The sequence below is a fragment of the Trypanosoma melophagium genome (genome assembly GCF_022059095.1).
Source record: "Trypanosoma melophagium isolate St. Kilda chromosome Unknown ctg8segment0, whole genome shotgun sequence".
Lineage (NCBI taxonomy): Eukaryota > Euglenozoa > Kinetoplastea > Trypanosomatida > Trypanosomatidae > Trypanosoma > Trypanosoma melophagium.
In genome coordinates, this window is record NW_027125192.1 from 16435 (window position 1) to 32338 (window position 15904).

Consider the following 15904-nt stretch of genomic DNA (forward strand, 5'->3'; position numbering starts at 1 on the left):
AATTTTTTTTTACCTAACACGTCCTTTTTGTTGCAGCTCCTCCAATGGGGACATTCCCCATTGCAGGCGCAACGCATTTGCAGGGTCTTCAGTAAGTGGAGGGGTTCCGTGTGCGTAGAGCAAGTACTTTACGGGTCGTGTTTTGGTTAACATCTCAATTGATTCATGTAACGCTCCCAGGTTACCATGCTGCTTCACATGGAGCCACTTAAACTGGGGAACAACATCAACTCGCTTATAGTCTCCACCCTTCATAAATTTAAACCAAACACGACACATCCATGAGTTAACAGGGTCCAGATCACTATACTCTCCATGAAACAAGTCAGTGCAAGCAAGAGCCCCACTATTGTGGTCGTATAAAACGTACTCGTTTGTTTGATCATCACCAGCTATTCGCATCAGTTCAATGTTGGGAGTGATTTGTCGTTGATCCACCATTCCAAGAGCCTCAAGCCTTGGAGAAGATCGTAATTCGTCATCTGCGTTATGTCTTACATTTACAGGCAACTGATGAGAATACAAACTGCAGATATTTTCGCTTTCATACACCGCTGGTGTAGCACCGTCCTCTGCACCGACTAATCCATCTTCGCCCACTTCTGGGAATGAAAGACCCGTAATGCCGTTTCCCATATCAATACAACCACCTGCACGGTGTACTTTCCCTTGACTCCTCAGATGTTCTTCTTTTTCTTGTTGTTTCTCTGTGTTGGTACGGCAACCAGCGTCACCGCTGCAAAGAATACAAGCGTCAGGGAACGCCTCTGCCCAGGCGCGAGCGGCTCCCCAACCTTGTCGAGTTGGCACGACAATAGTCTTTACCACACGTTCTTCGTCATTTAATTTTCGTATAGTAGCATCAAACGTTTTGGGGTCTGTGTCTATAGGATTATATAACACTGTATGAGCCCCATCACGTTCAACAAAACGTTGCACCCTCTCAGAAGTTATTTGTTGATTGTTGTCAAGATGACTCTGACGTGTAAAGGGTCGAAGAGAAGATTCTGCAGAAGAAAAACCACTACTAACACTCTGATTATTATTGAAACGACTTGAAGCTGTCTTTCGCCATCTAAGGCGCACCGAACGCTCTTGCCATTCCTTCTCGCTTTCACCATTCTTTCGGTTTTTCTCTACTAACTCAGTAGCATCTTCATCCTCGCTTGTAAAGGTAAGCATTCTGCCTTTAGCTTCAATACTATGGTCTGTGACAAACACCATAGTGTTATCCAATTTACTACTATCGTCCTTCATAAAATGAAGACCCTTGATCATTTTCATCAAACTTTGGCATTCTTCCGTAAGGTGCAGCTGTGGTGAAGGTTGTGACGGGTTACTCTGTTTTTCTATGAAATATGGATGACTATACACATCAGCGGCAAGTTTCCCACGGAAAAGCAACGTCAGTGCGGCAAGACCTTGCGGAAACGGTAAACAGCCACGCACCAAAAAAACGTTTGGACTGTGAACATCGGTGATGAGGGCGTAGTTCCTGCGCAGTTGATCCTGCATCATGTAGGCAGCTTTTGACATCATCTTTAAACACTGTGAAAAAAAATAATTTTGCTGGGTGAGGGACCCACTAACACCACTCACTTTCACTTTTTTTTCCTTTTCCTTTAAGAATTGTGGTTCTAACACAGACTTATACCCCCGGTACCAGACTCAATTTATATTCCTTTGCAGTAGTTTGTATGTGTATTTTTTCTTCTTTCTGGCAAACCCTGTGCACTGTACAGGAACCGAGAAAATAAGAAAAAGCTCATAAATGGCACTCAACACACACGTAAATATTATACACGCACATGTAGAGACACAGAGAAACGTATAAATTGGAAAAAAAAGCAGAAGGAATAAATAAATAAATAAATAAATAAATAAATAAAAGCCTCTCTCTCTCTCTCCCTCTCTCTCTCTATATATATATAGATTGAACATGGCACCTCAAGATATTTCTATGAGTATATTAGGTCTATGGGCCTCTGCTTGGTTGTTGTTATTGATGTTGTTTTATGTGGTAACTTGAATATACTCTTTTCCCATCATCTAACTCGATGGTGAAGCTTCAACTTCATATAATGCCACAAGAAAAATCCACATGGAATACACCTCACTCGTGTAGCCCTTCACATAAACACCAACTGCAAAGCTAACAGCATTCGTTCCGACTTCATGCACAGAAGTCTCAAACACCTGCTGTAAGATGTGTTGATAACCTGGATCATTAGGTCGATAGGCAGCATTAACGGGACTTCCCATCAATCGGAAAGTTGGTCCATTAAGGGAAACGTGGTTTTCGCTCTTATCACGAGAAATAGTTTCAAGTCCTTGTTCTCGTTTACGACGACGTCGCAAGTCTAATAAAACTTCGTGGCCAAAGTATTCATTAAGAACCTCTGTAGCTCGTACTGTCACCGCATCTTGACGTACACTAGCATACTTACTACGCTCATCCTCTGCTTCCTTTAAGAGACCCTGAAGAACCAAAGCAACACCGTGATGAAAGGCAGGTTGTCGATTGTTGCGCCACGTGATAAGAGCACGACGAACGGCTTTACGCAGCTGTTGTTCAATCTGTTTTTCCTTTTCTGAATCTGGCATAGAGAAAGGCAAAGTTTCTCGTTGCAATGCAGCGATAAAGGGTAGACAGGCTTTTACATCTTCCTTTTCTTGATCAAAACAAGGTAACCAAAACCGATGGTCATTTAAGTTCCAATCCATTCGGTGTGGTGCCCCACTCGGTTGAATGTTTGCCCATAACTGATCATGTGAAACTACCATGTGAACATCACGAAAAAATATAATATGTGGATCATGTACAGGACAGACCATACCCGTACGCGGATCAATAAGTCGCAGCTCACCATCGAATGAATGTAATACCATTACAATATGCTGATGTACAGTACCTCTTCCTGTTACTATATAAGTTACTTCATTCGGTGTAAGATATCGCAGGAAATGTGCTAACAAAAGAGAAAGTTCTTCATAATCACCTTCTCGTGTTCGTAGTAGCTCAGCATTTGTACTCCAGACATCTTTATCTCCCCAAGTAAGGGTATCAATTCGGAATAACAATAAAGATATAAATCGTATAGCCTCTTCTACTGTTTTTACCGTTAAAGGCGGAGGTCCACCTCCTGGGAGAAGGTAGCGACAAACAAGCGTTAAGTCACCTGTAGTACAAAATACAAAAGGTTCAATTTCACGTTTCTCGGCAACAGGATTAACAGATGATAAGCTCTTCACTCGCTTTAATGCATCTCGTCGCCACTTTAAAACTATGCTATGTAAATGTTGTAGTTGTGCAGAAACGTTAAGTTGTGTTACAAGTCTAGAAATGGTTGTGGTATCAAGTTCCTTGCTTGTATCACGACGAAGAGGAGGCCAGAGTGCAATGTACAATTGAATTGACGGGAAGGAACGACTTAATTCACTACGCTGTTTGTATAGTGGATTTACTCTTGTACCCATTTCTACAGAATCTGGATAATAGCCAAGAAGCCAACGTGGTGTTGAGAGTGGATATTGGCCTTCCATACGAGCTTGTTCCGCTTCATATAATGAGAAGAATGGAACACGAAGTGTTCCAATCAACCTTCGCTCAGTTCTATAATGCGTCTCATGAGCAATTGCTCCTGTCCCTACAGCTGTCGGAGCCATTTGAATCTCCACCTTGTCATAAACTGATATTACAATATCATCTTCAATTAGTGAAAGGGTATCATCATCAAAGTCTGGTGGGCAAAAAGGAATATTAAGAGTTTCAAACCATGAGGGTGATGTCCCAACTTCACTGCGAGAGTGAACTGTTTCATAAACAAAGCTGACCTCAACAAATGGTTCTAATGGAGTTTCATCTGAACGCTTGGGAAGCGACAAGGCTTTCATAATATGTACAACTATTCGAGAATCATTTTCTGATACAAGCGTTTCACGATTAATCTCACCTGTTTTTGGACGTTCCTCTCGTCTGGGATTTAGTTGGCTCTCTGGTTTCAAACGAATAAATTTGAATGGTCTTAATTTTGGTAATATAACATATCGTTCTAGTAATTCATGGTCTTCAAGCTTTCGAGTAGAAGTGCGATGAATTTTTAGGTGGCGCAACCAGTCTTGCCAAAGTTGTAACTTTCGCTTTTTTGGAAGTGGACTAAGAGATAATGCGAGTGGTAAACTTACACCTTTAGAATCAAGAAATAAAGGATCATAATCTGCTTCATGTCCTACTTTATGTTGTCCACGTGCAGCAGCATGTAATATTTCACTTTGCAGTTCATGGCACTCCGTGTCATTCAATGGAATTGGAAGAGAAAAAAGACGAGTCTCTACTGCATCTTTTGGAGTTCTACGCCCCATGTGACATAACCATCGTCGGTGTAGTAGCTCTAATCGTTCACTTTCAAATTGACGTTCTGAAGGAGATAATCCTTCATTATTAACTGTTTTTTCCCTCCCTAATTCCCCGGTTGTTCTTGCGAGAGAAGATGCTGACTGTACTGAAACCATATCTCTTTTTAAAGTTTCCATTGTTTTGCGTTTCCCTACCTCCATGTAGTGAGATTTAAGAATCCTAAGCAGTGAATAAAACTGTGGATCCATTGGATCAGCATCGCCGCGAAGAAAGAGATCTTCAATTTCCTCCACAGTCATCCCCTCAATCGCAGTCCAGGTTGTTGAGAGAGAAATAATCCCATGGAGCTCAGCTCCTTCACGTTTGCCGTAATTGTGACCATGATGTGTAAAGGAGATAGGTGGTTGAAGTGGTAGTAGAAGGTAAGCTCGTGTGAGGGAAGGTAAAACATGAACAGTAGCAACCACATCTTCACTATTATCTCCCACAGAGATAATATGAAGCAGAATCTCCTGAGGTTCCTGCATGGTATTTAATTCAAAAGTCTCATTGAAGAAAAGTATCTTTGTAGTACTGAGTGAACGTATACTAGTGGATCCAACAAACTGTGGAGGCAGCACCCCATTAGTTCGTGCAAATACAAGAACCTGAAAGCGTTGAGACTTCTCTACCTCTTTCACTGGCAATGATGATGATGATGATGATGATGACCCCATCATACCCTCTTCAAACTGTTCGTCCTCATAACGTTGTTCGTCAAGAGGATAATCTGATGATGTAGGAATTAAACCTTCAATAACTGGGTCATATTCTAGCAAATCCTTACCTTTATTATGCGTTATTCCTGATCCTGCTCCCCCACCACGGTGTCGCAAAGACATTCGGAATCCTTTTTTCGCTGCTGTTTGTAATTCCGAACTACAAGTTAATAGGGGAAGATTCCTACTAGTCTCTTGAAACGTGCCCGGACGAGAACCAATAAACCCTTCCATATCGCTCTTTGATAGTGGAAGGGGGGAAGAAAAATTAGTGTCATTTTCATCACTTTCTTGTGCACTTGAACGATTCAAAGGAGGAAACTCTTCGTCAATACTTTCACCACGTAATTGTACAATTTGACGCCAAATTGACACCATAGATTTAAGGTAGAAATATTCTAATTCACATGTAAGTCGAAAGAGTCGGGAAATTTTACTCATCAACTGTTTTTGTTCCTCCGTGGGGTGCGGCTGTTGGCGTAAGTTATCCAATTGCTCCTTGTAAAAGAGTCGACTCTTCAAGTGTGGTAGAAGGTTTAATTCTATCATACGGTATGGTTCATAATTATCCAAGATGGTTGAAATAAGTTTCTCTTCTCGAGTAAAGGATACCAAGGGTTTGGTTTCTCGTCCATCTCGTGTTGCTGATGGTGAGAAAGTACCGGAATTCGTTCCACTCCAAGATGAGGTTCGTCCAAACAAGGACAGTGGGGTAGTATCCATTCCTGTTACTCTACCAAGGTATTGTTGTTGTTGTTGTTGTTGCAGGGCAGGGGCAATGGGACGAAAACGAATGTAGTCAACGTGAATAACAAAAGAATGATACCGTTGAGAACTTTTCATTACCTCTTTCATTGGGATTGTATTTAAGTGAGATGGTAACAGCTCTGTAGAGTCGAATGTTGGACGAACATCCTCCTCTACAATGAAATCAGCATGAATTCGTGGAGTTTGTGTACGAAATCCTTCACATATTTCTTGAGCTCTTTGTTTATGCAGATTTATCGGTGAAGCAAAAAGGTCAGAAATTATGGTTTTTTTCATTATAGACCTATGCAGATTTAGTAGTAATGGCGGTATTAGAGGCCCTTGTATACCACTAGAACCACTTTCATCAGTAACACCCAAAAGTTCTAGTTTTTTTCTTTCTGTATCATCCCTCATTATTTCGAGTAAATAATGTAATTTAGATGTTAGACCTTCAGAAAGTTGATGAGTCATACGTTTTCCTGTTCCTATAAAAAGCCATTGAGGGGTAATCCGTGTCATGGTTCCACCATCAACATCAACACTGCTAACAATAGCATCAGACTCAGACCCTGCATTTTGTTCCCTTTTCCTCTTCTCAATAGACATAGCAGATGAACGACAAAATGAACCATCGTTTCCCTCAGTAACATCTCGTTCCAGGGACTGTGAAGCCATAACATCAGCAGTCAACTGATCAATAGCGGCATGTACAGGAACGCATCCTCTTTTACTGCTCTTGTGTGTACTATTTAAGAATAATCCTAGATCAGTAAAACGACAAAACCACCAAGGGGGTCCTGCTGTTTCGATTCTACTTATATTCTCAAAAGGTGATTCTAAATCATCCATCTCTCCCTTTTTTACAACTTTTTTAAGTAAAACATCGGAAGGTTCATAATCGTCTTCTGGTGATTCCATTTGCATCTCCTGCTCCTCCTGTTCCCTCTTATCCTCTGCTAATTCTGTTATCCTCAAGTTACCAGGGGACCGAGTAAAGGATGTATCCTTTTTCAGTGCAGACGGCGGTGACTCTGTAACGTTATGCTGCAGCATAGCCAATTGATTGACGAAGCTAACACCCGAAGTCAGTTGTCGGCCACTAATGGTGAGAGAAAGTGAGGCGCCGTCTGTACTGTGAAACGGCGTTGAGGTCCTTTCTTCCCTCCCAGTGTTGCGGGGAGTCTCCACTGGCATGTAGAACAATCAACTTTTGTTTTATTTTTCTTTTTTTTTCAACAACTCTATCGCTATATATATATATATATATATATATATATATATAAGCAATGTGTATGTGTATGTGTATGTAGTTATTCTTGGGGGAAGTGAAGTGAAACAGAGGGACTGAGATTGTACACGGGCCCTTCTTTTTCTTCACCCCCTCACGTACGTGTAGGCGGAGCCTCGTCTCTCTGTGTTTTGAATAGCAAGAAAAAGAAAATAAATAATAAGAGAAAATTAAAAAAAAAAGAAGTGTGGGAAGAGAGAGAGAGAGAGAAAGAAAGAAAGAAAACACATCAGATGACAGAGATGCGTAACTGACCCAGTGTCAGTTCAGATAAACACCTTAAGCATTTAAACACACACATACACACAGGATTATACAATCAGATCCAGGGAATTTCGAGAATCAATCTTCTCTTTAACTTGTCTTTCTCTTCATTACTTTCCTCCACATCATTCAAAAAGATCGTCCGCCGTAAGTTCACTTAATGCTGCTTCATCCCGCTCTGCAGAGGGAACAGGTATTGTACTTTCACCCTTACTCAAAGTAATCTCCTGTGGTTGTTGCCGTTTCTGTTTCACTTCGTGAAGTGCCACTCTGTGTTTCTCGAGACGATCCAAAAAGTCAGCATCCACCTTGTCCCCGTAGTAGTGTTGCAGACAACGCAGCACGGCGTCCATCTGCAAAGGCTGCAACTCCTCCACTCGAGCCCAAAGTGCATTCAACACAGAGGGAAGGAAGCGCTGGTGGGGGGCGAGTGATAATGGTGCAGAAGCAGAACCAGCGCTAATTATCTCAGTGTCATGTTTATCACTATTATTATTACTATTATTATTATTATTATTATTATTATTATTATTATTATTATTATTATTATTATTATTATTATTATAAGAAGTGTTATTGACTACTTCTTCGCCAACTTCCCTCTCACTGGTATTGTTCACCCCAATTTCTTCCGTCCTTTGAATAGAACTCGTGGGTGGAGGAAAGTGGAAACACAACGCCATGAGCACATCTACCAATAGAGATATAGGCAAGGATGCACAACAGCTACGTGTTAGGCAGGCTGCGGAAGCCGTGGCAACAGATGTGTCTTGTATCCCACATTCACATAATGCGATAAGAATTTCAGCAAAGAGAAAACGTGGAACATGTGAAACGGAAACTTTTACTTTTGGACTCCATTCCGCACGTTGTGTCTGTAGATTCTTAGCATCAGCAGAAGTAGTTATATCCTCGTACATTTCCAGAAATAAATCACGGCAGGCGTCGTAAACTGCATGAAGAATTGTATGATTCACTGTATTACGCAGCCATAATGCAATACAATTTGTTGCCTCTTCTCTAGACGTAGATGCCACACTAAAGCATGTAAGTAGTGCTAACATGAGATGCAGGACATCAATCGGATAGAGGCCTCTTACAACAGGACGTGTACGAAGAAGTACCCATGGCATAAAGGTATTCACAACTGCAGCATCACCAGTATGCACAAGTGTGGATACAAAAACTGCGAGTGCACTTGGAGTAAAACCAGAGAGCACATCATCCATCCATACAGCCGATTGCCGTTCTTCTTGTTGTTGTTGAACTCCTACCCCAGTTGATGAGTCTCCAGTACGGATCAAAGCAATACTCTGATAGATGGACCAGAGTTGATGCAGTAAAACGGAAAAAATTGGACGATCCCTTACATCTAGTGAAGCAAATCCATTAAAGGCGGATATGACATCTTGAACCTTAAGAGATGCTGCAGCTTCTTCCATTATGCGAGATCGCAATTGTTCCCAGACATCCTTAAACACAGTTCCATTACCATGCGGACGCCGTGTATACTCATCCGCAGCACTTTGGAATGCAGGAAGAAGTAACTCCCATGGTGCGTGTCGAACATTTGAAAGAAGAACACGACAAATACGAGAGTACATGTGTGGAAAAAAGACATCGGCCTGTTGCAACGCCAAACTAAGCGGTGCAATAGATTCCAAGGGAACATTCTCCCGCAAAAGCAGTTTACTAGCCTGTGAAGTAATAGACTGTTTAGCAAGTGCACAGTTACGACTGTAATTATCATCAGATAATATATTTAAAAGCATTGCGACATGCTCCACATCCAACTGACGTGCAACATCTACAGCTGTGAAACGAGAAAACCATCGTTGCACTGATACAGGATCCACAGCAGTGGGAATCTGTGAAGTCAGTGCCACAATTCCCCTAGCCAACCATGGAACCTCTATCGCGGAGGCAATAGAAGTAAAATGAAGAATGATACGCTCTTGAGAACTACGTGGCAGCTGTGCTAAAGGAGATACACACATACCGGCAACAAATGCACGTAATCCTAGTTTCGTACCATGACGACGAAATACTGCAAGGGCACTATTTGCCTCTGTCATGGGTATAACAGTATTACTGATTGATTTCTCTTCAGTAGTGATATCTTTTTCACGGGATGGAGATAACATTAAAGCTGCAGACAGCAAGGCAAGATTTCCTATCTTAACATTATTTAACGCCTCCTTTTCACTAAGAAGACGACGTGCCAAACGAGCATGAAGAGGGTGATACGGAAGATGTGAATTGCGATGCATAAGTGCATTAGACACATGCACTACATCCGTTAATGAAAGTTGGTCAACTTCTTGCTCTAATACCGTCGCTGCCAATAGGTATACCTTGTCCCAATTCACAGAATTCACCATGGCAAGTGAACAAACAAATTCAGCAATAGAACCATCACCTAATGCAAGAACTAAAGGTACTCGTTCCATAATTGCTTCTACAAGAGGCAAGTAGTCTTCTTCTGCACCAGTTGCCGAAGGACCACGTAAAAAGTAAGAAGAAAAGGATTTTCTTTTGATAGACCCTTTTCCTCCACTACCAATGACACGCAGTAATTCAGCACATCTTCTTAAATTCATTTGAGGTATATGTGGCATCCACAGTTCTGTTAACTGCACTACAGCACTACCAGAAACAGCATAAAGAGAGTAACACTTGGTCAGTTCAAGTAGCAACTTCTCGTCTAATGCACGAGTTTTCAGCGCAGGTATTATGGAAGGAAGTAGAATTGTATGTAGTAGACGGTGCAGTTGGAAGTGATCCACCACCTGCATTCTTCCTAGTAAACAGGCAAAGGCGATAGCGTTATCGCCGTCAAACGGCAGTTTCTCTGTATCCACAACTGATGCAACAAAACGTGTAGAAAGAAGATGATTCACGGCGACATGTTGTGGACCATGTATGGGAGATGCAGAAGTGTTGTACCGCCGAAGTAATTGTGTTCCTATCGGGCCAATGATATCATCTGAGAGGGCACCACACTGTTCCATTCGCAGCAGCACCTGCACTAACGCAAACGGGGAGAGCAAATCATTAATATCACGAGTTCGTAAAGCGAGAGCCCGTCTTGCGGCTTTTAACCCCACCATGATAGACAATGATGATGATGAAGTTGATGATGCTTCAGGCAAAACAGGCATCTTGGACTCATTACCATTATTGTTATTATTATTGCTAGAAGTACCCTTATCGATATCACTAGTAGCACAAAGAGAAGCGTGTGGTCTGCGTTTATTTTGGACAGTCTCTTGCCAAAATGCATAGTGTAGTGGTAGTGTATTCCAGAGTGCCATCACGAGAGAAACAGGGAATACACGCTCCACACGCAGTCCAGTGGCCCTTGAAACACTGTCAACAACGCCAAGTACTTCTGTGAGATTATGATACGCTTGTGATAGTGGCTCTGTTGATGCACTAGTCGCCTTTGGGGCTCTTAACAGCAGCGGTAGTGAAGTAGTTAGAAGGCGGTGAAAATCCTCCGCCCGCTTCTGCACGACTTCTTCAAGTTCTCTGTGGCCTTTAGCAGCATTAGCAATGGTGGAAAGATCAGGCACCTCAATGCTTGTATCTGATATCCCAGTTACGATAGAGAGCTGATTTTCAGCGATACTATTCGTTTGAATTGGAAGTTTCTGTTCCTGCCCTTGATCCGTTATAACATTACTTTCAGGCAAAAGCGAAGAGAGTCCTGGTAGCTGCACTTCTATACCATTTCCAAGAGGGAAGGAAACAGTAGATGCTGCAGCATTCTTTCTTCTTGAAAAGTTTGATCTTCTGCTATTTCTAACACTATCACTAATTGTCTCTGACTCTCTCGCTGGTGTTGTCAGTGTACGTTGTTGATGCCTCACCGCCGGGGGAATTACGGTAGAAACAGAAACACAAACAGTCCTCACGCGACCACCAACCCGCCGCTGCTGTAAGGTAAACCCACGCATTTCACCTTCGGATTCTTTTGTTTTTTTTTTTTTTCTCTTCTTCCCTTCTTGTCTTTCTCTTTCTGTGCTTCAAACGTGGAAGTGGAAAAACATAAAGAAAGAAAAGTAGTTTTTTTTTGTTTTAAACGGCTTTTTTTTCTTTTCTTAATCAGGGAAATGTACCTGAACAGAAGTATAAGCAACAGTTGTTCTTGCTTGTTCTTTTTTCTTTTTGTAAACTAGAACCATTCATTCATTCATTCATCAAAAGAGTCGCTACACTTTTCAAATCTTGAATTCTCTGTCATCTTGAATGTGAGAAAGAAAACCAAGAAGCATTCAACTGCCCCTTCGTCATTATCATTACCAGTTCCAACCCATCCTCATGCTTCTCTTCTCTCAACTGCATTTTGGCATAAAACTCAGAAAAAGAAAAGAAAAGAAAAAATCACGTTGGAGGAAGACATCTAGACATTAGAGCCTCAGCAACGATGAAAATATCCATACCACTGCACTCAACTATAAAACCCGATGCGTCTCCATCACACCATTGTACAAATATATCAGTATATCCTGATGCAGAGAATATCTCCTCAATCGTGTTGCCGTACACTGCAGTTTTCAGCGGATTGTTGGATTTATAAATAAGGTATACTTCACTACCCCTTCCAAAACGAACACGAAGAGTTACATCCATATTTTCTAAGGTGCGAACACTACTCATGTTTTCTCTTGAGACAGGAAATCCGATTTGCTCTTCAATAGCGACCAATACATCATGTGGTCTCATTTGCGAAGTAAGCGAAAGCAAAGGCCGTGGGGCACACACAGGGCATAAGGGATTCGCCGATAGACTCGTCACATATGATGTCAATCCTCCACATTCTGCTGCCCCATTAAGGTATGAAAAACAATCCACGGAAGGTGCAACACCTGTTAATAGCTTGAAAAGTTCAAGTACTGCCTGTGAACCTACAAGCGCGTTGGTAAATCCAACGGCTGGTACAACGTTTTTAACGACACCTATTGTGAACTGCTCGTTGATATCTGGACCTGTAATACCAAAGACTTCTTTACGTTGCTGTGCCTTTAAACAAATCCACCTAATATGTTCCATGTTATTCAAGTCAAGTGCTTCATCTGATCTCATCTCTTCCCATAGTCTGAATTGTACATAGAGAACACAATGTTCTGGTGAACGGGGAACATTTTCAAGTGTACATAGAGGTACACGTTTTTGCTGTGGATAAAGTTCGAGCATACACTCTATGCATGGAGTAGATTCTTCACCAAGTAAAATAACACGGCAGCAAGCCTCATATCCCTCGGTACCGGTATCGATAATGGGAATTGCACTAGTAATTCGCCTCTCTCTACGTCTCTTGGAGTATTTGACATCAGTATGGGAAACTTCAACAATCTCCCAGAGAGCTATATCAGCAATTTTCTGATTCATCCATCGTCGAGCAGCCACAGAGTCTAATGCTAAAATAATCGCATGAAACTGTCTATAAAAATCCTCACTTTGGTCCTCAACACGAGCAAAGAGGGCACGCACACGTACACCCGGACAACGTCCTTCAACAAAAGCAGCGGCCACTTCCGCCTTGCTACACCCAATATCTGTCTCACGAAAGAGAAACTGTCTGTTAAGATTGGAAAGTTCAATGGTGTCCATATCAATCACAGTAATGTCAGTGAACCCACTAAGTGCTAATGCGTGTAGGACTTCACAACCGATCCCACCAGCACCCACTAGCAACACACGCACTTCGTCCCACGTGGTATTATCAGGATTATACCCAGCCACTGCAAAAGCTGGAGGAGAACGTTGCACTAGAGACTGTAAACCACGCTCCTTCATTGAAAAGAAGGTTCGCAAGGTAACTTCTGACATTACTACCTTATTAAAAAATATGTAGACTGCAGCTATTATTATTACTTTTTTTTTGTTTCTGTTGTTGTTGCTTTTTTTTTCTAGGAGCACTGTTATGAGGTCCCCTGGGCGGCTCTCACCCCTGGAAAGACCCTGATAGATCAGTTATCCCGCACACATTGAAGAAATTTGGTATGGAAAGGAAAAAAAAGATTTGGTATTTTAACATGGAACTTATAATACAAGGGTTATGCAACAAGTTGCTCTACATTTTTATTTTTACCCTTATCATTTTTGAGGCAAGAGGGTAGGAAATAACCATGGGTAATGACACTCACTGTTTCTTTCGCCAACAAAATAGAACTATGCAAAACACAAGTAATCAGCAGCATGGAGAGTAGACAATAGAACATGAAAGAAGAAAAAAAACATAAACAGAACGAAGTTGGGCCACAGAGAATGCTTGTCAACTTTTTTTCTCAACGTAACAAACACCAGAATATCATATATAAAACAAAACATACACACACATATACACAAACACAGAAAAGCATCCTTTTTGGAATATAAGAAGAGATAGGGGGAAGGGATTAATTACCTCCCAGAAAAACCACTCACTACTTCAACTCAAAGTGGCAAAACCACCTGCAAAAGAGAACGCCTCTCAGCTGTATCTAAAGGAATAGCAGGAAAAAAAAAGCACAAAAACTCTGAGCCCCAGCAAGATTCATTCTATCATGGAAAGAAAAAACTTATATATATTTGTTCTTTAATTTTTTTTTTCCCTTTCCCCTCCTTCATTCGCTTTTTCATTCAACTTTCCTGTTAACAGATATACGGATACATCTACTTTGCTTTTCCCCTTCTAAACTTTACTCTTACATCCATTTCGATTGTGGGGTCGCATATTCAGACCATGTAGAACCTTCGTCCCTTTCGAAACGGTGTAAACCAGAACTATGCTTGGTTCGGCGATGCGCAGATGAATGTTGTCGATGTGAACGTTGCCGATGAGAGTAGCTTCCAGTCCTGTTCGTATGTTGTCGATTTATATCTGCCATAAAGTAGAGATATGCCTCCTCTGCAAGTATCCCACCGCTGTAATTACCGTAAAACGCCTCAGTTAACTGCTTGTGGTGCAGTGTAGGCCCTTCGAAAGGCGGTACACCACCTTCTTCTCTATAGTCTAGATTTCTGCGTCCGGGTGTTGTTTGTCGGCGCTGTGCCATCTTAGCCCGCGCAATACTCGGCAGTGTACGCTCTGGTTGCCATACAACCGGTTCCGTGCTCCGCCGCGGATAGACACCACTACCACTACCGTTGTGAATAGTAGAACGATCACTGCCAACACCAACACACCGCGATGACGCCTCATTCCGCGTGAGACCTTGTTGTGGCTCAGTCGGCACTAACGCAAAATCACTACTGTTATTAGATTCCGCGTGGCATGCAAGCAAAAGCGGTGGTTCCTCCGTTAATGTGGGCCGTTTTGGTTCATCTTGAACTGAACTTTCCTTTGGCGGTATAATGACCGGTGCGGCAGAAGAAGCTGCGGCGGAAGTCATTGAAGAAACGCCTACCGCGGATTGCGAGTTACTGCGATTGTTATCACCACGTTGATAATCATGACCATTGAATGCCGCATCTGATCCGAAAGAGGATGATGTTAACCGACGAAGACGTCTTAGCTGCTCCAACTGTTGGGCTGTATTCACCACGGCCTGGCCGATTTCCACATTGTACCCCACTCGACCGCTCCGTCTATTACTGAGAGGATCGTATGTTGTGCTAATTACACCGAACGGTCCGCTCTCTAGTGAGTTCCGCCGCAGTACCGCACTTCCGGTTCCTCTGCGGCGGTGCGGTGGGTGCCGCAGCGGTGTGTATGCCGTATCGGTGTATGAACTCAGTTTATTGTGATTGTGATGACTGCTACTACTGCTGCTATAACTACTGCGGAGAGGCCGCACGGGTACACCCACACTACATCGATCACCCTCGGATGATAGCATCAACAAGGATGACGCACGTGGGCCATGTTTCATACCACAGGCACTAAGCAAGAACACGACGATGTGCGCTCCTTGGAAGAAAAGGAAAACGCAAAGGGCGTCCGGTGTTTGTTTGTCTCTTACTCTTGTTATTGTTGTTTTTCTTTTTACTGTAATTTGTCTAAAGAAACGCCCACCTTCTTCCTTTTCGCTCCCCTACCTATACAGAGATAATAGAAGAAAAATAAATTCAAACAGGGAAACCAATAGTAGTAGAGACAAAGTGCAAGGAAAAAGAAAACCAAGTAAAAGAAAAGAAGATACATAGGTGAAGGGAAATGTAATTTTCCATTTTTCTTTCTATTTTGCTTCTATATATTCTCGGTAAAGACGAGTATTAACGCCAACCATAAAATCATATATTTCTCCTTTCCGCATCCCCCGTTACATGCGACTGGAAATTATCACGCAACTAAGATGGTGGGGACACAATTCGAATAAAAAGAGAAAAAATCATATAAAAAAAAACCCGCATTCTGTATAAACAAGGAAATTCTTTACAAGATATCTGTTAAAAGAAACAATATTCTGTATGAAAAGAAGAAAAGAAAGCAAATAACTTAGTAAGAATTTAATAGAAATATTTGACTGGATAAAGAGGGGGTGACAATGCCATATGTAA

General features: G+C 41.9%; 5 protein-coding genes across 5 annotated transcripts; all 5 read right to left on the reverse strand.

Moving 5' to 3' along the window:
• Window positions 1-9: 9 nt before the first annotated feature.
• On the reverse strand, window positions 10-1539 carry LSM04_005843 (uncharacterized protein; the record flags this gene model as incomplete). The annotated part of the gene is made up of 1 exon (XM_067333123.1): window positions 10-1539. The coding sequence occupies one exon, from the start codon at window positions 1537-1539 to the stop codon at window positions 10-12; it is 1530 nt and encodes a 509-aa protein (XP_067186109.1).
• Window positions 1540-2049: 510 nt separating this feature from the next.
• Window positions 2050-7059, reverse strand: LSM04_007458 (uncharacterized protein; the record flags this gene model as incomplete). Its single annotated transcript, XM_067333127.1, has 1 exon — window positions 2050-7059. The coding sequence occupies one exon, from the start codon at window positions 7057-7059 to the stop codon at window positions 2050-2052; it is 5010 nt and encodes a 1669-aa protein (XP_067186140.1).
• A 483-nt stretch (window positions 7060-7542) lies between these two features.
• On the reverse strand, window positions 7543-11376 carry LSM04_006240 (uncharacterized protein; the record flags this gene model as incomplete). Its single annotated transcript, XM_067333128.1, has 1 exon — window positions 7543-11376. One exon carries the CDS (start codon window positions 11374-11376, stop codon window positions 7543-7545), a length of 3834 nt encoding a protein of 1277 aa, XP_067186121.1.
• Window positions 11377-11803: 427 nt separating this feature from the next.
• LSM04_003379 (THIF-type NAD/FAD binding fold) lies at window positions 11804-13252 on the reverse strand (the record flags this gene model as incomplete). Its single annotated transcript, XM_067333129.1, has 1 exon — window positions 11804-13252. The coding sequence occupies one exon, from the start codon at window positions 13250-13252 to the stop codon at window positions 11804-11806; it is 1449 nt and encodes a 482-aa protein (XP_067186065.1).
• An 857-nt stretch (window positions 13253-14109) lies between these two features.
• LSM04_002061 (uncharacterized protein) lies at window positions 14110-15243 on the reverse strand (the record flags this gene model as incomplete). Its single annotated transcript, XM_067333130.1, has 1 exon — window positions 14110-15243. The coding sequence occupies one exon, from the start codon at window positions 15241-15243 to the stop codon at window positions 14110-14112; it is 1134 nt and encodes a 377-aa protein (XP_067186035.1).
• Between the last annotated feature and the right edge of the window lie 661 nt (window positions 15244-15904).